The sequence below is a fragment of the Prunus mume genome, linkage group LG1 (assembly GCF_029339155.1).
Source record: "Prunus mume cultivar Tortuosa linkage group LG1, ASM2933915v1, whole genome shotgun sequence".
Lineage (NCBI taxonomy): Eukaryota > Viridiplantae > Streptophyta > Magnoliopsida > Rosales > Rosaceae > Prunus > Prunus mume.
The window spans coordinates 6,133,185-6,152,586 of record NC_142698.1 but is presented as its reverse complement, the minus strand read 5'-3'; the positions used below and the strand labels follow the sequence as shown (position 1 = coordinate 6,152,586).

Below are 19,402 nucleotides of genomic sequence, written 5' to 3'. Positions count from 1 at the left end.
CACGCATAGCACTAGATAGCAAAACAGTACCATCCTAACTAATCACGATTTTACTTGGCATATTGTAATTGATCGAGGATAACTATCCCATTTCGCACATGGCTCAAAATTTTCACTTTTAATGCATAATATCAATAAATATCATTTACAACTTATACCACGTAGTCGTACTCTAATACCACACTATAATACCTCCAATTACTGAGCCTACCTAGCCCATAATTTCATGGGAGATTCATTATTATATCTAATATAGAGGCTCTAATTATTTAAAAAAAACATATATGAAATAGACTTTAGAGCATCTCCAACCGATGTGTCAAAAGTGTCACATAGACATTTAACGGCTAGAAATAACATCTCACATCACTCCAACCGATTTGTCAAAGTGATGTGGAATGAAGGCTGGAGGTTGAGATGTTATTTTTGACATCCCAAAAGCAAGATGTCAAATGAATATTTTATTATTTTTAAAGATAGTTGTTACTTTCATTTATTATTTTCTTTTTTATATTTTTTTTCTTCTTTATCTTAAATGATTTGACTATTATAATAATTATTTATTTGACATATCGGGTGGAATATAAAACTGTGTAAATGTCAAATTGCCACATCAGCCATCAAATTTAAATGTGATGTTTGGTATTTGACATCTCCCTTGGAGATGCTCTTAGAAATACACCCAAAACTCATTTACAACATAGAGACTTTTAACTTTTTATAAATTACAAAACTGTTATTAATTTCTTAAAACAAGCCCAACTCTAAAACCTCATTTAAAAAAAAAAAACCAAAAACATTTAATAAGGCATCAAAGTAATTTAATAATCAAAATTAAATCCAATAGGGCCAACTGACATTTATTGAATTTTTTTTTTTTTTTTTTTTTTGTTTATAGAAATTAAATGGTGTAATGTTTATTTATGTCATTAGTGCTAAGAATGGGTATATGACAAAATATCTCTAATTTCATCATTCTTCATTTCATTTCTTCTTCTTTTTTCTTTATACAAGCAATTATTAAAAGATAGAGGAATCACATACGGAACCACCAGGAGGGTTGAAATAAATGTTTCGTCTGAAAAAAAAAAATGTTGTGAACAATTTGAGCTACAAAAATCTTGTAGCCATTTCCTAGTCCTTTAATCAACAATCCACATGAAAATTACCAGATACTGTTTATATTCTTTCACTGATATTATACTTGGTAAGGACTAGAACGTTTCAAATTTGTATTTAATTCTTTTGAACATAGGTTTTAAAAAACAAACCCGAAATTCCCAAGCGTTTGATCCGAAGAATAATTTCACTACTGGTTTATATTTCAACAAACACTGTAAAACAATGTCCAAACCTAAATAACTTGTATGCCACTTTCTTCTCATCTTTGCGGGTGTAAGTGATGTAACTAAAATGGAAAGAGAACAAGTATTGGAAATACCTCTACTTATTCACGCAGTGCAAGTTGAGTTTTCAGATGCACCAGTATAGGTGAAGTTTTGAGTTTACTAAATATGCTTTTAGGATATTTACCGCAATGAAATTCTAATCCAGCAAATTATTTCATCAGAACATATTATTGAATTTATGTCGGGGGAAAAGAAGGCAAAACCTAATCTCAAGACTGATTTCAATTTCCTGTGCCTACAACTCCAGGTATCTATCAGAGTCAGCAATGAAGATTTAACATACCAAATGCCCTGGAACGACAACGGTCTTAATTTAAGGAAGACTGATGGAGGTAAAAAACAAGTTTCCTCAAGCAGTACCAAATACCAAATGCTAAGAGATGCTCGGTGCGAATTCGATAGCCAAAACCACCTTCTGTGAAGGTCGGTGACTCGAAGAACCAAAGTATCCCGCAACCAACAGCTGCAGTGTAAGAAGTGCCCTTACAATGCACCAAGTTCAGGCCCCTGAAATTAAAAATCATAGAAAAAGCAAGAACTGGTCAATTTTCAATCATAACAAAAAAAAAAAAAAAAAATGCAAGGAAATTAACACAGGAGAAAAGATCACATTTTCAGACTGTTACTTTACATTGGACGAAAAGGGGGCTCTAGATACAATGGGAAACCAGTACTAGAATTTCAATATTCTATGACAAAAATAGAAGATGCATGCAGGTAAATTTCACTTTGATCTCCTGCCATCTAACAGTGACAAGTCCCAAGTTCCCAACCATTTGAGGTCAGCTATATGAATCTCAGTTCTCTGTTCCATCAAATCGTCGACTATATTTTCATAAGTCATACAGAATTACATCTTTCAACTATCTGTGATTTTCCACCATGTTAATTTTAGTCTTCCGCTGCCCCCCCAACCACTGGCATCTATGTTGCTTACATCACTCTTTCTAACTGGTGCATCTATTCGTCTTTGTTATACTTGGTCCATATCAGAAACATGAAACCAGAACCATCAAGGAAATGATATTAATCTCTCTCTAACATATAGCTTGTCTTGTAATGCGAAGTTTGTGAAACACTAAGCATTATGATTAACTTAAATGCATGAAACATCTAACATCTGAAATACAAGAAAATATATAACCAGCAGCACCAATCATCAAACCCCGCAGTTTCGATTAAGTCAACATAATAACAACAAAGATTTTTTAAACATGTGCAGTAACATCAAACTGAACACTGAAAAACAGATCATTTCAACTGCTGATACGAAACAATACTCACTTTTGTTCTGTGCATGCCACGTGTGTATACCATTATACCAATTCCACTGGAAAAACAGAGCAACAAGACGAACCAAACCAGCAGCAACCACTTCAACAAATGCCATAACAAACGATCTCTGAGGAGACATCCCAGCAGTGGCAATAGACAGCAACGCCCCTTCAAGGTTACAAGGCACAATAAAAGCAGCAGACTTGATCCCCCCAAAAGCCTTCTTTGCAACTTCTTCAGCTTTCATCACCCCTGACGACTCAGCTATAATGCTAGTCAGTTGCGGCCGCTTTTTCGTCTCTACAAAAAGAAGTGAATATCAAAATCAGAGTGGATGAAACATCAAATCCAATTCAATCAAATCAAGCAAATCTCACATGGAAAGTAAACAACTTTATTCACATTTTACCTTCAGTGAGACCAGGGGTGTCTGTGTCCGGAGGGAATATAAGAGAAACATGAATATCATGAGATATCACCTCTTGTTGCAGAGCTTCGGCCAACCCACGAAGCCCAAACTTGCTCGCAGAGTAAGCTGTGTAGCCGTAGATACCAACTTGACCAGCTTGGGAAGACATGAGAGCAATCGAACGGGGCATACCATCTCCTTTCTTCATTTTGGGCAAAGCAGCTTTGATCATGTTGAAGCTGCCAATCAGATTTACGTCCACCATGAACTTCACCTCATCCAATCCCTGCTTCTCGAGTTCTTCAGGGACGAAGACCCCTTGGTTGACAATCAGCACATCAATGGGGCCTGCCTCCTCCACCGCTTTTGATACCGCATCGTAGTCACGAACGTCAGCAGAGAAGATCGACACGTCAATGCCTGTGGAGAGTTGGATGTAGTTCTTTGCTTCCTCGAGCTTGTCGATGGAGCGGGCGAGGATGGAGACTCGGGCACCCTCGGAGGCGGCGTGATGGGCCAATGCCAGCCCGATTCCGCTGGAACCTCCGGTGATGAACACGTGGCGGTTCTTGATTGGGATCTTGACAGGGCGGGGCCGGACTATGAGGTAGAGGATGAGAAGGAGAGCGAGTGGGGGCAGGAGGAGGAGAAGGGCGAGGAAAGAGAGGTTGAAGTATGCCATTGACGGAGCTTTGAAAAGGTAGTGCAAATGAAGGCTGGTGATGTCTCAATCAAAGCTTCTGTAAAGTGCCTATCAATTGATATCCCCCCATCTATCTACACATAGAATAATTCAAATTAGAGAAAGTCATAACGAGAGTACAATTTTGAAAAAGAAAATTGAGCAACAATTGGATGGAAATCAACTTGGACAGAGGTTTTCATTCATTCAAATACAATTGACTTTGCATCCATGATGAATCAAATAAAAAATCTTTTGATTTTCCGCTGAAGAAGAAATAGAAGCAAGTAAACCCTAGATGGATGGATGATGGATCCATTAACTAAATCAATCCATGAGTAAAAATGAAAGTCGAAGGAGGGAGGGAGGCTATAAATTACCTTTTTAAACCCTAATCAATCGCCCTCAGTGTTGGGAAGCTACTAAGCTGAGAAAGGGAACCAAATAGTTGGGTGAGATGCACCAAGCATAACTTAACTGGTGTGATGAGAGAGAGAGAGAGAGAGAGAGAGAGAGGAGACGGCGACGGAGATGACGATTTGGGAGAGTTGTTCTGTTTTTGTCTGATCTGACGTGGACACAATAACACAGGTGTCTTCTTTCTATTGGCTTGGGATGCCATCTAAGTACTAACGATGTACCAGAGCCCTTTTTCATTTCCCCTTTGCTATGGCATGTAGTGAAAAACAATAAAAAAAAATTGTTATGACAGGCACTATCGCGTTAATAACACCATAGCACATGGGGTGAAAATGCTCTTAGTGTTGAGAAACCGAACCAAACCAAACTGACAAAATTACACCGGCCGCCGAATCAACGTCGTGGTAACTTGATTTAGCATAGGGAGGACCATGGAAGAATAAAAAAACATGTGAAACAGGCTAATAAATTAAGTAGTCGCCCATATGCATGTTTTCATGCAAAAACTTATCAATTCATTGTAATTGTAATCATTTGATATTAGACACATTAATAAAGTTCAATACTTCATTTGAATAATTAAATCTGGGAGGGTAGATTTGTTGGAATCCCTCTTTCTTAGATAAAAAGAAGAATAGAAAAGTATATTAGTTCATTTCAACAAATCTAAGGAAAAAATCACAATTAATAAGCTCATTCTAATTTTTTTTTATCAACAAAATAACGCCTGAACTTTTGAAATCAAAGAATGAATTCCACTTCGATAAATTGATGCAGTTTTTTTTTTTCTATTAAAAAAAAAGCTATAAAAAACGCACGCAACTAAAATAAGGAGAATCGTTTTTTGTTTTTTGTTTTTTTTGAGAGATTTACTATTATACACAATATATGAGCACAATTATAACAAAACCCTATATAAAATGAACTTTAGAAACACATCCAAAGTTCATTTACAACTTAACAAAAATACTTTTAATTTCTTATAAATTACAAAACTGTCATCGATTTCTTAAAATAAATCCAACCCCAAAACCTCATTTAAAAGCCCAAAACACTCAATATAATATCAAAATAATTTAATAATCAAAATTAAATTCAATAAGACTAACTGTCATTTTTTTGAGTTTTTTTTGGATTTGTTTATAAAAATTAAATGATGTAAAATTTATCTAATCATTAGTGCTAAGAATAGGTAAATATCTTTTTCTTTCTTTTTTCCAGTTGAATGAACAGTTTGACAAGTGTTTTTTACCATAAAGAATGTAGTTAAATATTTTAAAAGAGATACATCCGGTAAAAGCATTTCCTAGGGCAATGTTAGCAAAGGCCATAATATTGAGACTAAATGCTTAAAATTATATCATAACAATCTTTTTTACTTTCACATCCAAAGGTAAGAATGCAACCAAAGTGAAACTACAAATATTTCAAAACTGCAGTGCACAACCTGATATTCTAATCATGTATGAAGCTCTTATCACAACTGTATAAAATTTTCAATAGACCAGCTTTCACTTCGTTCCAACATCTAACATTCTAGCCCAGAATACAACCCTCCGACAAAATCCAGAACAGAAATATTCAATGGAGACAAGCCAAGACTCTAACAACGTTTGCACATTTAAGTAATAGTACTTGGGTGACCATTTGTTCAATACTGTGAGCAAAACCAACTCCCTGGATGTGACTTCCGGCATGTACAAGGGTTGCGTCACTTGGGCACCGCTCATTCAAAACATCCACATCTGATCTTCACTCGCTAGGACAAGCACACAGATACATGATTACAAATCTTGCTTGAGAAAACGGCAACTATCGTCAAGTAGTTCCCATCTATCATATCCGAAGTTTTACTTTTACAGTGGATCCATGGATTAAACCTCCATTAGGTTCAACAACCAAGGATGAGATTGCAAGGCAGCTTTAGAAAGACCTTCGATAAGGAAGTTCAATTGACTTCTATATATGCAAGCAGAACATGAGTCCCTTGTTCTGCTGACCCAAAATTTATCAATGCAAAACTAGTGTTACTTAACAAAAAGACGCTAATTTCGGAAGTTCAGCTGTGTATCCCGACCATGCAAGAGTAATGAAGGAGAGGTAAGGGGTAGACCTGAGTAGAACTAATGAAAGAAAGGGAAGGGGAAGGGGAAGGCACGGGATAGAGGATTGATCAACTCATCAACCCCATCATGACCTGAAGATTGCGAGTTCGAATCCTGTCCCAACCAGACCAAATCACTTTAAATATATTTTGAAACCAATGGTGCCGGACAAGCTTCTTTTAACCAAAAAATATACAGCAAAAAACAGCAATATCTTAAGTTCATTGTCTTACCTCCATTCCACGAAGCCTATAAATTATTTTGTGAGAACTATCAACATCCTGAAGTCAATGAACTTTGTTTCACTCATGGGTATTAAGATTATGATATTAGAGTTGGTAACTGAACATAAACACCAGCTCCACCACACCATTATTCTATATTCAGCTACAAGCTCTATACCCATGGCCAGATTACCAACTTTTATATTAAGAAGCATTTACTTGAAAACTGATCACAGCTCCTACTTCAAAACTCTAAAAAACCTAACAATAGATTTTCTATGGCCTCACAACCTGCATCACATTACCTGCCAAAAGGACTACAGTAAACAATAAGATCATGTTATCATCTAAAGCGAATCGTAAGAAGTCTGATGTTTCACACAAAAATATCATGACTCATAGGGCACCATTCAGTACCATTTAGAGCTGACAAAAACACAGTTTAGAAAGATCCATCAAATAAACTATAGATGATAAAATTGTGGTGTTAAATACAAGAAAATTATTCAAAACCAATAAAAAACAATAAAAGAGCATTAATAAACAAAGTTAACAATGAGCATTGCAGAAGAAAAACTACATTATAAAGTTCATTTAATCCATAGGATTGGGAATTTAAAAAGTATTTTTGTTCAACCTCGCGACTCCATAAAATACAGATAGGTTTATAAGAGAATTTCTCAAACTCTTGAGCTTTCAAACAAATAAAATTAAAAAAACTACAGTACTTTGAAGAAGGAAAAGACAGAAAAGGGAAGGAAAACAGAAATTTCATTTGACAGTTTTAAGATTCTGCTCTTTGTAGTAACCATCAGCTCCTTTTAAACTTCAGAAGAATCACCAGACCAGTACAAAAACACTGATGCACCTATTTGGGATCTGCACATTTAATAAAAAATTGTGAAAAATAATTTCAAAAGAGAGGTTTAAAACCCAAAATCCCTTTAAAATGAATACAAGTTAAGACTTCAAAGTCGAAAGGTGAACTGGTCTCGACAGTTAATTTCTAAATGCAACAATGATATCAACTTGCTGCAAAAACATTAGATAATTCAAAATGCTTAAATTCAAGCACTTTGACAAGAAAGTATCCATCTTATGGAGCTGTACAAAATAAAGAAGCAATAATATTGAAAAAATTTAAAAATTCTAAAAGAATTGCTCAAAAGACCGCACACTCCCTTGATCAATTGAAAAGTCACTTATTCAGTTCTTGAAAATCAATCTAAATACCCAGCAAGCCAAAGTTTCTGTCATCTAAAACCAAAAGTCAATGTTTTTCACACAACAAATTATACCCCAGGCTTTTTCCTCGCAACGGAATCACCCCTGCATTGACAATAGATGGCATCTAAAACTTGAAAACCCTAATAGCCTTCAGTAACCTAGTAGATGAAAATGAATAGGATTCAACCAATGATGCTCTATTTCCTATTAGCCTATACAATTAAATCTTCTACACTCGTTCAATTAAACTTACTAAAGTACAAATAGTATTTGACTACCAAAAAGGGAATAGTATAAGAGTGACTTTGTGATCAGTTGTGGTGTGCATGTGAGAATAACTAAAATTACCAAGTAAAAGAGTGATTTTGTTATACCTCAGGGGCACCTAATGCCCCAAGTAAGGAGCGCCACCAGATTGCCCAACACCATGCTGCCCTCTTCCTGAACCACCTTGCCCTATCTGCGGGTTCGGGTAGCCACCTTGTATTGCACCTTGATTTCCATAGCTTCCCATCATTCCAGGGCTTATACTTGCCTGATTCGCATACCCACCCTGTATGGCATGTCCTGCACCAGGAACACCTGGGTTCACATTCGGAGCCGTTCCAAAAGTTCCCAAAAGGTTTGTCAGCCCCAAACCAGCCCCCTGAGTCGCAAACAATGCAGTCAGCGCCTGCCCAAGTGCGGGATTCAATGCCTGGGCGGCCGCAGCACCCTGGTTAAACCCAATCCCACCACTTGCTGGCGCCATCAAATGCCCCATTCCTGCCGCAGCTCCACCAACATAACCCGGATTATCATTCCTCTGAAACTTGGAATTATGGGATTTGTGGTGGTGCTGGTTCGGGTGCTGAGACTTGACCGGCTTTGGACCGTCAATAGCCTTCTGGCAATGCAAAATGTGGCCGTCAAAATTCTTGTGCGGCTCTTCCAATGCCCTCTTTGCACTCTCTGGCGACTTATACACAAACAAACAAAATCCTTTAGGCCTCCCAGTCATCTTATCAAGCCCCAGTGGCCCTTCCTCAATTTCTCCAAACCTAGAAAAGAACATCAGCAGCTTCTGGGGTTCCAAGTCAGCCCCAACATTGCTCACATAGATCTTTCCTCTGCGTGTACTCCGACACTGTCTGTGACTGGGCCGCCTGGACCGCCACAGGCACAGCGGCAGCGGCACTCGGAGCCGGCCTGGGCCAATAGCCGCCAGCTGGCACGCAGTCATCCGATTGCCGATCTTCTTCTGCGGCTGCTTTAGGGCTTTTCGAGCCCCAGAACGAGTCTTGAAAAGAATGAAGCCATAACCCTTGGACTTACCAGAGACCTTATCGCACACAGCCTTGCAATCCTCAATCTCACCGTACTCCTTAAACACGCTGGTTAGGGTTTCGGCGTTGGTGTCCCATCCGAGCCCGTGGACGAAGATCTTGCGGTGGATCGGGTCCTCATCTGCAACCTTACGGATCCGATCAGATACGTCACCATGCGTATCGGCTGCTTCGCGGAGCAGGGCAATAAGCTGGTCCTTGCTGAAGGGTTCTAGAAGATTCTGGATCGGCTCGTCCTCGTCGGCACCGTCACCGGCCAGATCCGAAGCTGCCGACGTGGACGTCGTCGTCACGTTCTCGTTTTGCTTATACTCAACACCAGGTTCTTCTTCATCCTCGTCCTCTTCCTCTTCCTCTCCTTCATCTTCTTTGTCTTCTTCCGGTTCATCTTCCTCCTCTTCTTCTTCTTCAACTTCTTCCTCTTCTTCTTCTTCGACTACTTCCTCTGCTGGTTCGTTTTGGGGTTTGGGTTCCTCTTCTTCAACGACCGGTTGTTGTTTCTTGGAGGGCTCGGAGGACTCGGTGTTGTTGGCGTCGAGCTTTCGTTTTCTCCCCATTTTGTGGGTGGATGGAGGCGTCTCAGATAGAAAGATTGGGGATTTGGGGGTTAGGGTTTCTTTGGGGAGCTGGTGACGGCGCCCAAGTGGAAACACGGGTTACAGAGGAACTGGAGGAACACAAATAAATAGGGGAACCGAGAAATATAAAGGTAACAAGATCTTTCCACTCTATTAGGGTTTAGGGATATTTTGGTACTTTTATTGAAATAACTAAAGCCTGAAATTGTAAATTCCTTATTGCATTACTTGTGGGCCCCGTTTGGTTCATGGAACGAATTTGAGAGAAGCTATTTTAGTATCGTTTAAAGATGGAAAATGGAAGATTCATTTTCCACGTTTGGTAATGCTTTGGAAAAGTAATTGAGAGATATCACTTTATTTTATTTCTCATGTTCGTTTTAAGTAGGAATAGAAAACAAAGTTTGTATAAATTTTTAATTATACCATATTAAATCAAATAAAAAAATGCATTTAATGATATATTGTAATTTTAAATTGTTAATGTATACAAAATAGTCATGAAAAATATTTATTTAATATTGACTCATTTTTCCAAACTTTCCCATGATGAAGGAAAACAAAACCCAAGTTAGGAGGATGACTTCACTTTTCCCTCTACTTTCTCATGGGTCAAACAATAATTTAGCATGCCTGGACTTACTAAACATGAGAAAGAAATTGATTTCTCATTCACAAGTCTCCTTTCCCATAAACCAAATGGGGCGGTAAAGAACATCTCCGATGTCAAATTGTCACATGGACATGAAATGATAAAAATTAAAAGTTAAAGTTGCTCCAACTGAATAGTCAAATTCTACATGAATTTGATGTCAAATATTCTTTTGTCATGGACCCATTGTCATTTACTCTATTTTCAAACTTTATGCATCATATGGCCTCATTTGCTTTTAAAAATATAATAAAATAATATGATATTTGACATTTTGGGTGGAATTCAATTTTTCCCAAAGTGTTAAATTGCTACATAAGCCATCAAATTCAAATTTAATATTTTGCTCCTAAAGGAGTGTATCCAATATTTTGCTCCTTGGAGATGCTTTAAAATTTGTAATCCCCAATTCTAAAATAATTCTTTTGTAAAACACTTAGGAGTGTATCCAATTCAAACTTTTAATGACTTTATATAGTTTAAAGTATGGAGGTATTCAATTTAGATTTTTAAAGAGTTTATAAAAGTCTAGTGGTATTCAATTTGTGACTTTTAAAATGTATTTAAAAGTTTGGTGATATTTAGTTGTGAGTTTTAAAAAGTATTTACAAGTTTAGTGGTATCTAAAAAGCTTATTAAATGAATAACTTTTCCATACTTTTCAGGCTAATTGTTAATGGCAAAAGTCTTACCAATTTACTAGTGACTTTTATCAACTATATAAAAGTATCTAAGAATTTGTCAACTCTATAAAAGTCACTCACTTGATAAAAATCTTTACAAGTATGGATCCCCAACCCACACCCACCACCCTTTTTATTTAATAATTGCCAATGTCAAATATGACATTCCAAAATCGGAAAATTAAATTTGCGGTGACCAAAATTAAAATCAAGCCAAACTCGAGTGACCAAAATTGTAATTAATCCAATATATGAAGAGGATTTAAGCACAAAATTGCAAATTAGATGAATGAGAATCTTGACTGCAATATGAGAATTAGAGAATTGGAGAGTTGTGAGGATCATTTGTAAGGAATGAGAAGGACATAAGGACTCATATTTATACACCTTGAAATGAATTGATGATCAAGTTTTAGACTTATTAGCTTCATTTCTTATAAAATTTATTAACGTTATTTCTTAGAGTTTTTTTTTATAGAGAAAATGACATTGACTTAATAACCTTTAACTATTGGGAATTCCGTTAACAAAACAAGTCCAATTGGGAATTCCGTCAGTTAAGATGCACGTGGTACGTGTGTGCAAGGGTTTTATTACACTTTGCCTCAACCCCTGAATCAAAACACCATTGTCGCACCCGATTTCTCCCCCAAAAAAAAAATTTAGGGTTCTGGAATTTGGGGAAAAGGCTGGTCAATTTCGAGGTATAAGGTTCAATATCATCCAATTGATGAAGATTTGATAGGCGAAGTCACGATTTGAAAGGGAATCATCAATTTCAGGTAGGAATTCATCCATTTTGGTGGTAATTTCTTGTTTGATTTGGTTATATGTCGATTTTAGTTTCTAAATTTGCCTATTTCTTGTATTTTTTATTATTATTATTTCAGTTCTTACAATTAGCTGCGTTTCTTGTAGTTTGTAGATGTCTACTTCATCTTCTCATGGATTGAGGTACCCTCTATGTGGAGCTGAAATGAAATTACTTCTATCAACTACAAAACAACATTACAACAAATATTTCTAGAAGTGTACAAGGAAATATGTAACGCATGATTTTGAATTAGTTTTATTTTATAATATGGATGTTGTGGTTATGCAAAGTGGATGTATGATGTACGAAGGTGCTGGATGCAAAGGTTTCGTATGGTGTGATGATGTTGACAAAACAAAAGAGAGGGAAGATATAATCTTTAGAGACTCACAACGGATAGAAAACGATGGTAGCTATGACGAGTTGTTTCAATCATGCAACTACAAGTTGGAGATGTTTTGAATCTGTTGAAAGAAATAAAAGAGATGTTGTTGATTATTTGTATCTTGATTACTATCAATGTGGTTTTCATTAGTTAAAAAATGAAGTGCTTAGATGGTGCTTCAATTTGGGTAAAGACATGTTTTTGTTGCTCAAACATTTTGGTTGTAACATTGTGATCAAAATTTGGGGAAAGACATGTCTCAGAGGTTGTAAATTTCTAGTCATGAAATGAAAACATTCAGCTCTTGTTTTGGTTCTTACATTATTTGGCTTAAATGAAATGAAATGGAATGGAAACATACACAAGGTGTAGTACACAAACCAACATACACATGTTGCTATACACAAACTTGGCCATGATTAACAAAATAAGCCAAAATACAATGTCTTTAGAAGTAATATACACATGCTCCAGTACACGGACTTGGCCATAGTTCACAAAATATGGCAAAATACAATATCCTGAATTATATCAGTCTACATAAAAAATATAAAAAAAAGTCTCATCCTTTTAAAAATCAGGTCTTCTGCTTCTTTGGAATATGCATGCCTTACTTTCTAATAGCTTCCTTTCATGTTAGTTTCCATGGAGGAGAATTTCTAGTTCACCACAGTCCACTAGAATCATGTGCATTCTGACTTTGAGCAGAAGTAGGTAGAGGAATGGGTGACCTCATTCTAATTGTAGCATAAGCAGGTGTGATGAAAGTTCCACCTCTAGGACCTGTGGGCATGGTGGTTCGGGGCAGGTGGTGGTGGTGGACGAGTATGCAATTGGAAAATATAATGATAATATAAATATTTAATGAGAAAAACATAAGTCAACAAAATTTCATCAACATAAGTCATCAATATAGGCAAATGTCTTACTACTCTAGCATTCTAATATTTGCCTCCTTATCTTCTTTGAGTGTTGGAAACATATTTTTTCCTCAGCTGTAATAACACAACAACAACAAATTATACATCTTTACATGCTACTTATATATATGTACACAATCAGTAATTAATAAAGAAAAATACTAAGTTACTGGTAGCTTATGAATTCTACCCAAATTAGGTATTGAAGGAGGTGGGGTTTGACTAACAATTGTAGTAGGTGGCAAGGATTGAAATATCGGCCGATACACCGATATATCGGCCTATATATCGATATTTTGAACTGTCGACACCGATATTGGGGGGTAAGGTTATATCTTTCCCGATATCGACGATATATCCCCGATAAGTGCGATATCCCCGATATTTTGCCGATATTCCCGATATTTTCCGATACCCATAACAAAACCCAAAAAAATTCAAAAGTTTTGAAGCAAATTGAAACTGAAAAGATTTTTTGGAGGTATATGTGCAGTGATTAGATATATGTGCAAAGGCTTTTGGCAATATTCAATTCAAAAGATGTTTTGGAGTATGCATCAAAAGAATATAGACTATGCATCAAAAGAATATGGACCTAGTACTAACTCAAATGAATCTTATGATGGCTATGGTTATGTCATGTCTGATTATAGTGGAACTAGATATGGAGCTCAAGATGATGAAACAGATTATGGACCTACTAGTTGGGTTAATCATAACTATCCCTTATATGGGATGACAGTAGGGAGCTCAAGAGAGACATATGTGCACCATGTTCAAACATGGCTTACAAACTACTCGGGTTACATGACTTGGTATGATTATTGTTCGAATCTAGATGGTTGTTCCACATTGTTTGAACCTCATAGGAGCTCTTCATTTATGTACTTGGACACTCATCTAAATTGTAATCCAATGTTCAAATAAATTATGGATTTATGCATGGTTTATTCATTCTAATCAACTTTTTATTTTCAAACTTTTCATTAACGCGTATTATATACCACTTATATTTCATCATATATATATATATATATCTTATTATTAGTAAATTTTGAGTTTTATTTGTTCAATACATTCATTGACAATGTACATAACATCTATGAAAGTTTTACACCAAAATTATGTGTTTCAATGTCTATATCTGTCATTTTTGTTGATTTTTTCCCGATACCCAAAACGATAATGATATATCCCTCGAAATATCTGTAAATTGGAGGCCCGATATTATCTGCACAACCGATATTTTAATCCTTGGTAGGTGGGGTTTGACTAACATTTGCAGCAGATGGGGTTTTAGGGCGATTTGGCATTAATGTCTTTGTGAAAATAATTTCTCGATTTCTTTGTGAGAGAAATCAACTGTAAGATAAAGCAGTTTGGTGTTTGCTAAACTTTTTGTTAAAAGTGTTGTTGGTATTGCCCGCATAATCAGAAAATAATTGCCATATAGCGCCTCTTCGAAACTGATTTCTGCATAATCACAAAATGAAAGCACCTCGTTAGCTGCTTTCTCTCACATCAATTTTTAATAATAAGTGATTTTCTCATAGTTTACCAAACGGACGAGGCTTCCCAACATTTTTTAAAAATCACTTTATCACCCCAAATAAGTAATGTCAAACGGGCACTTAGTTGTCAATATAAACTCCTTTAGGAGCATGCTTTGGTTTATTTTTGCAACTCCCTTTGTTATGACCCTTTTTCGAGCATCTTCGTCATGTGACTGTGTCACATTTTCATTTCAGCCTTATTTTCTCACATTATGAATCTTTCTTTTCCATCTCTGGATCCTTTATTATCCTCTTTTTCTTTGGCCTTCCAGGCTCCTTTTTTAACCATTGAAGGCAGTAGTGGAACTTGAGTCTTCTTCAGCTGATAAGTGCCTTATTTTTTAAATTTTTAGACCCTTTATATTTGGTTTTTGTATGGAATGTTGATTAAAAAGAGTATTATTACTTTACTTTCCTTATTTTTCAACTTTCTGCACTCTTAGAAGGTTTTTGATGGAAAATTGACTTTTCGTTGGAGTCTTAGCACAAGGCCAGTTGGAGAAGAAAGCTAAGACATTGAAGATCATTGTGTCAAATTTTCATAATTTTCTAGGTAACCAATTGTTCCAAAACTGCAAGTCAAGATAGCTAAAACTGCATTCCCGTCAAAACTGTGTTGCTATGGGAGATTAAACATTTGAAGACTTTCCCGATTTTTCTAAGTGACGTGTAATATGTCCCTAGAAAGCTTAGAGATAAAGCTACATTTTTCATATTTTTCCAGATTTTTCTAGGAAGTTGAATGACTCCAAAGATTTCGTGCAATTCAGCTGACGTGTTTCCCAGTCAAAGAAGGATTCTTTCCTAGTTTGTTTCCTTAATTGTTTAGGGTTTTGTTTTGTTTTAGGAAAGTTTTTCGAGATCTTTTGAGATTAGGGTTTAGTTATTTTTGCACTATATAAGGCCACCTTAAGGTCACTCTAACTACCTTTTACACAATTTCCATTCAAGAGACGACAGAGAGCTTAAGCGTGCACAACACCATTATTTTCTAGGTTTTATTTCTTCATGACTTTTCTTATGATTTTTATTATGACTATGTGTAACTAAATTTCTTTCTAAGGTTTATGATGAAGCCATGGCATGACTATTTGCAAAGTACTTTGTTGATTTCAATTCAATTATATGCCGTGTTAAATTCTTAATCTTTGTGTGAATTTTATTCTAGGTTTGAAATCCTTGCTTGATCACCATTAGGAACTTTGCATCTAGATAATTGGATAAATCTAGGAGAGAAATGACATCCACTAGGTTTATTGGAACTAAGACTAAGAAGAGTAGATAGCTAGGAGAAAAACACCATCCACTAGTCCTACTTGGTTTATTGAATTCTTCTAATCTTAACAGGTACTTGTATGCTAAATTTTAACACCTTGACAGGGTAGAATTGCATATAGGGATACACGATTTATGACATTGACAGGCTTACTTCATACTTTAGAAAGAACAACCTTTAACATTGGCATCATAATTGGATAGTAATTGGCTCTAAGAAAAGGAAATATGATTGTCATTGGTGGATTCATAACTTGATTTCTTTTAAATTCTTTGTTGAGTATTAAATTTTTCTTTCTTTTAATTCTTGCTATTTAAGCTCAAATCAATCAATCATTCTTTTAATTAGGTTTAGTGCGATTTAATTAATTAAGTTGTTTTTATCAGTACTTGTTGATTCGATCTCGTACTTGCATATCTCTATACTATTGTTGATTCATGCGCTTGCGAGTAATTTAATTTGTGATTTTTGGATACTCTTTTTTAGATGTTCGAAAATCTACATCATAAGCCACATGTGCATAGCTTTGACAAGATTGAGGATAGGTTCGTAAGCCCTCATATATGTCTCATTAGTGTAATATGGATCCACATATACCTTAGCATTTTCCCTATTTCGGAAAATTGCAACAACGGCATGGTGGCAAGGAATGCTAGTGAGATCCCATCTATTGCAGTCGACAACATATTGATATGTTATTGACTCCCTCACTTGGAACAAGCCATTTCCAGAGTACATTGACACATTTCCTGAACAATGACTTGAACTTGTCAAGTTTATTCTGGATTGTAGGACAAATTGGCTTTTCATGACCCCTTATAGAATCATTCTTAACTTGTAACATCCTCATTGGGTTGCATCTAATCATTTCTAACATGGTGAGGATGGGTTTATCCCTTGCTTGCAGAATCCAAGAATTAAAACATTCATAGAGGTTATTCAATAACATATCACACTTAATCCTTATAGTAAATGCATGCCTAACCCATTTGTTTATGTCCATATTCATCAACAATCATGTGCAGCTTCACCACTCTCTAATTCCTTTATCTTGTTCATCTCACACTCAAACTCAGCCACATTTGGCGCTCTGGCAGCATTCCATAACAAATCTTTCAAAACTTTTCCCTTATGCAATGTCTTAAAATTCCCATAAAGATGTCTGACACACCAACTATGTGCTGCTTTAGGCACAACTAAATCAAATACAGCATCTAATCCCTACGATATTAAACTAAAAATATTAAATAAGTAAATAAGAATATTAAACCACAAGTAATTGCCCTATCATACATTAACATAGTTAGTGTAACATAGATTCACATGCTTTGGATAAGAAATTGCCCTATGATAATGTAGTTATAATAAGAAAATCAGAAGGAGATTCATACCTTGGAATATGCCCTTCAAATGACACCCATAAACACCTATCATAGGTCTACATCCAGCTAGAAAGTCTTTTCTGCAGGCATCCAAACACACATAAAGCCTTTGGAAATAAGGGGCTTCAATTTTTATCATTATAGTGCTGCCCACATTGGTTTCCCTAACCTCTGCACAACACTCCCACAACTTAGAGTATTGTGAACCATAAGTACCCTTAATGATTTCAATAGCCTTTTGCCTAGCCCTACCACATATTGTTGTGTCGAATTTAGTTGCGCCAAAATCGATTCAGCTGCATCCTCAACTTGTGATACCCGCAAGTGCACGAAATGTTGGGTAGTATAGCATATGTAAGTGCGAGGTCGATCCAACGAGGATTAATGATAGATTGATTCAATTCGATTCCCTGCACAAAACATAAATGGAAACAAGGTTTAAAGATGATATAGAAGAGCACAAGAATTGAAAACATAAAATTAAACAAAAGAAATAGACACTAAAACTGATTTTGGGTTTGAAAACAGTGTTAGAACTTAGGGAACAATCCAATTCTAAGTCTCAAGCAATCAAATTAACAAGTTCAATTCAAGTAAAAAGATTGATTTCTCTCATGTATAATTTAGCCGTGGTGTCTGGTCTAAACTTTGTATTCCTAATTCCCTAATTAGATCATTGTTGTTGAACCTAAATTAAGCATTAGAAATCCATTAAGTATAGGAGAACATTTTAAACAACCAAGCATGTATCTAATCCCTGTTGTCGCATTTTCATACACTCTTCCTATTCATAATTCAATTTGTTGGAAATATCAGTGCTAAATTGCTATAAAATAAATAAATACTGCAAACAGAACAAATTTTTACAAAAGGAGAATTGAAATAGAAGAACCTTAATTGAGTCGAGGCAAGTGTTGGACACTCTGACCTGAAGACAAATTACGCATCCATACTAGTGCTTATGGTTTATTAGCGTTCGCCTATTAAGATACAACGACTCCCCTCCTTGTGAAAGAAACATTGCAATTTACAAGGAACTTTGAACCAAATTATGCAAGAACCTCTCTCTGTGAATATGAAAACTTCAATGCCCTCTATATATGGAAGCCTATATATAGTGAATTAATTGAATAAAATGACTGCAAGAGGATTGTTATATTTATAGATGATGAAATACCTTTTCCAAAAAGGTATCCCAATCTGAAAAGGCAAACAATGCATCCTTAGGTCTATGATAGGGTTCCAGACATATATGAAGAGTTGTCATCCCCCATTTGAAGATGGGCCATTATGATAACCTAACGGTCATGTCTTTAACCCAGGGACTTTAATATTAAATTTCTCACACAATTCAAATTAAGATAAATGGTGTCTACTCTTAATTCCAACCAAGCTAGCTAACATACAAGTTTAAATGTTTATCAAACATTCAAACAAGCATATCAACTGATAAGCATAATGAATAAGAATAAGAACAAAAATTGAAACTTGGAAACCAATCAAACTTAAAAAACTTAAAATCATCATGTTCATAACAATAGCATAAAATTACAATGTGTTTATTAAATAGAAAGACAAAGTAAAGCTAAGGAAATACAAGAAGAAAATAAAAGGCAAAGGGAGGAGAATAAGATGCTAGAGATGGAAAAGATTTATTTCCATGGCTGCCAGGAGGCCAAAGCCTCCCAGCTTCTGCCTACTTTCTTATCTCCCTTTATGACTCAACTCTCCTTCTCTATGTGTACAATGTGATGGAATGTGAATGAATCCCCAACTCCTTGAAGACTCTCTATTTATAAGCATAGGGGGTAGATGAAATTAGATTACACAATTGAATCCACCAATCACACCCATTCCACCTAACGCACAATTGCATTCGAAAATAATTTAGCTTATAATGCTTAGTACTACAGCTCCCACTTCATCTTGTCTTATATCTTTTGGCTGATGCACTTCATCTTGTCTGCCCACCAACAATCCTACTAGCAAAAATAGCTCATGCCTAGCTCAGCATAACCATTAATTTCATGGGCTCATGAATTGGGCTTTCCTTCAGCAATTGCGACTTTAAGCCCTCTAACTT

General features: G+C 35.9%; 1 protein-coding gene, 1 long non-coding RNA gene and 1 pseudogene across 6 annotated transcripts; all 3 read right to left on the bottom strand.

Moving 5' to 3' along the window:
• Nucleotides 1–1,490: 1,490 nt before the first annotated feature.
• On the bottom strand, nt 1,491–8,268 carry LOC103344063 (3-dehydrosphinganine reductase TSC10A-like). 4 transcript variants are annotated; one of them, XM_089044075.1, is made up of 4 exons: nt 8,126–8,268; nt 3,094–3,870; nt 2,694–2,984; nt 1,491–1,916 (listed from the first exon to the last, which is right to left on the bottom strand). In XM_089044075.1, the coding sequence occupies exons 2-4, from the start codon at nt 3,773–3,775 to the stop codon at nt 1,909–1,911; spliced, it is 981 nt and encodes a 326-aa protein (XP_088900201.1). In that variant the 5' UTR covers nt 3,776–3,870; nt 8,126–8,268; the 3' UTR covers nt 1,491–1,908. The 4 variants fall into 4 exon arrangements, with proteins under 4 accessions (XP_088900201.1, XP_008245913.2, XP_008245914.2 ...); XM_008247691.3 differs by lacking the exon at nt 8,126–8,268 and adding an exon at nt 4,156–6,829; XM_008247692.3 differs by lacking the exon at nt 8,126–8,268 and adding an exon at nt 4,156–4,972 and having other exon boundaries at nt 3,094–3,866.
• Nucleotides 7,087–9,758, bottom strand: LOC148920840 (UBP1-associated protein 2B pseudogene; annotated as a pseudogene). Its single transcript, XR_016123278.1, has 2 exons — nt 8,126–9,758; nt 7,087–7,403 (listed from the first exon to the last, which is right to left on the bottom strand). The product of XR_016123278.1 is annotated as a UBP1-associated protein 2B pseudogene (transcript).
• A 7,512-nt stretch (nt 9,759–17,270) lies between these two features.
• On the bottom strand, nt 17,271–19,049 carry LOC148920839 (uncharacterized). The gene is made up of 2 exons (XR_016122864.1): nt 18,212–19,049; nt 17,271–17,729 (listed from the first exon to the last, which is right to left on the bottom strand). It is a non-coding gene; the product is annotated as an uncharacterized LOC148920839 (long non-coding RNA).
• Nucleotides 19,050–19,402: the final 353 nt, after the last annotated feature.

What these genes read in the sequence shown, in the direction of transcription:
- LOC103344063 (XM_089044075.1), bottom strand. Translation starts at nt 3,775, where the DNA reads ATGGCATACTTCAACCTCTCTTTCCTCGCCCTTCTCCTCCTCCTGCCC. An exon ending in CACCCCTGGTCTCACTGAAG is followed by an intron (nt 2,985 to 3,093) that starts GTAAAATGTGAA and finishes TTCTTTTTGTAG; the next exon opens with AGACGAAAAAGCGGCCGCAA.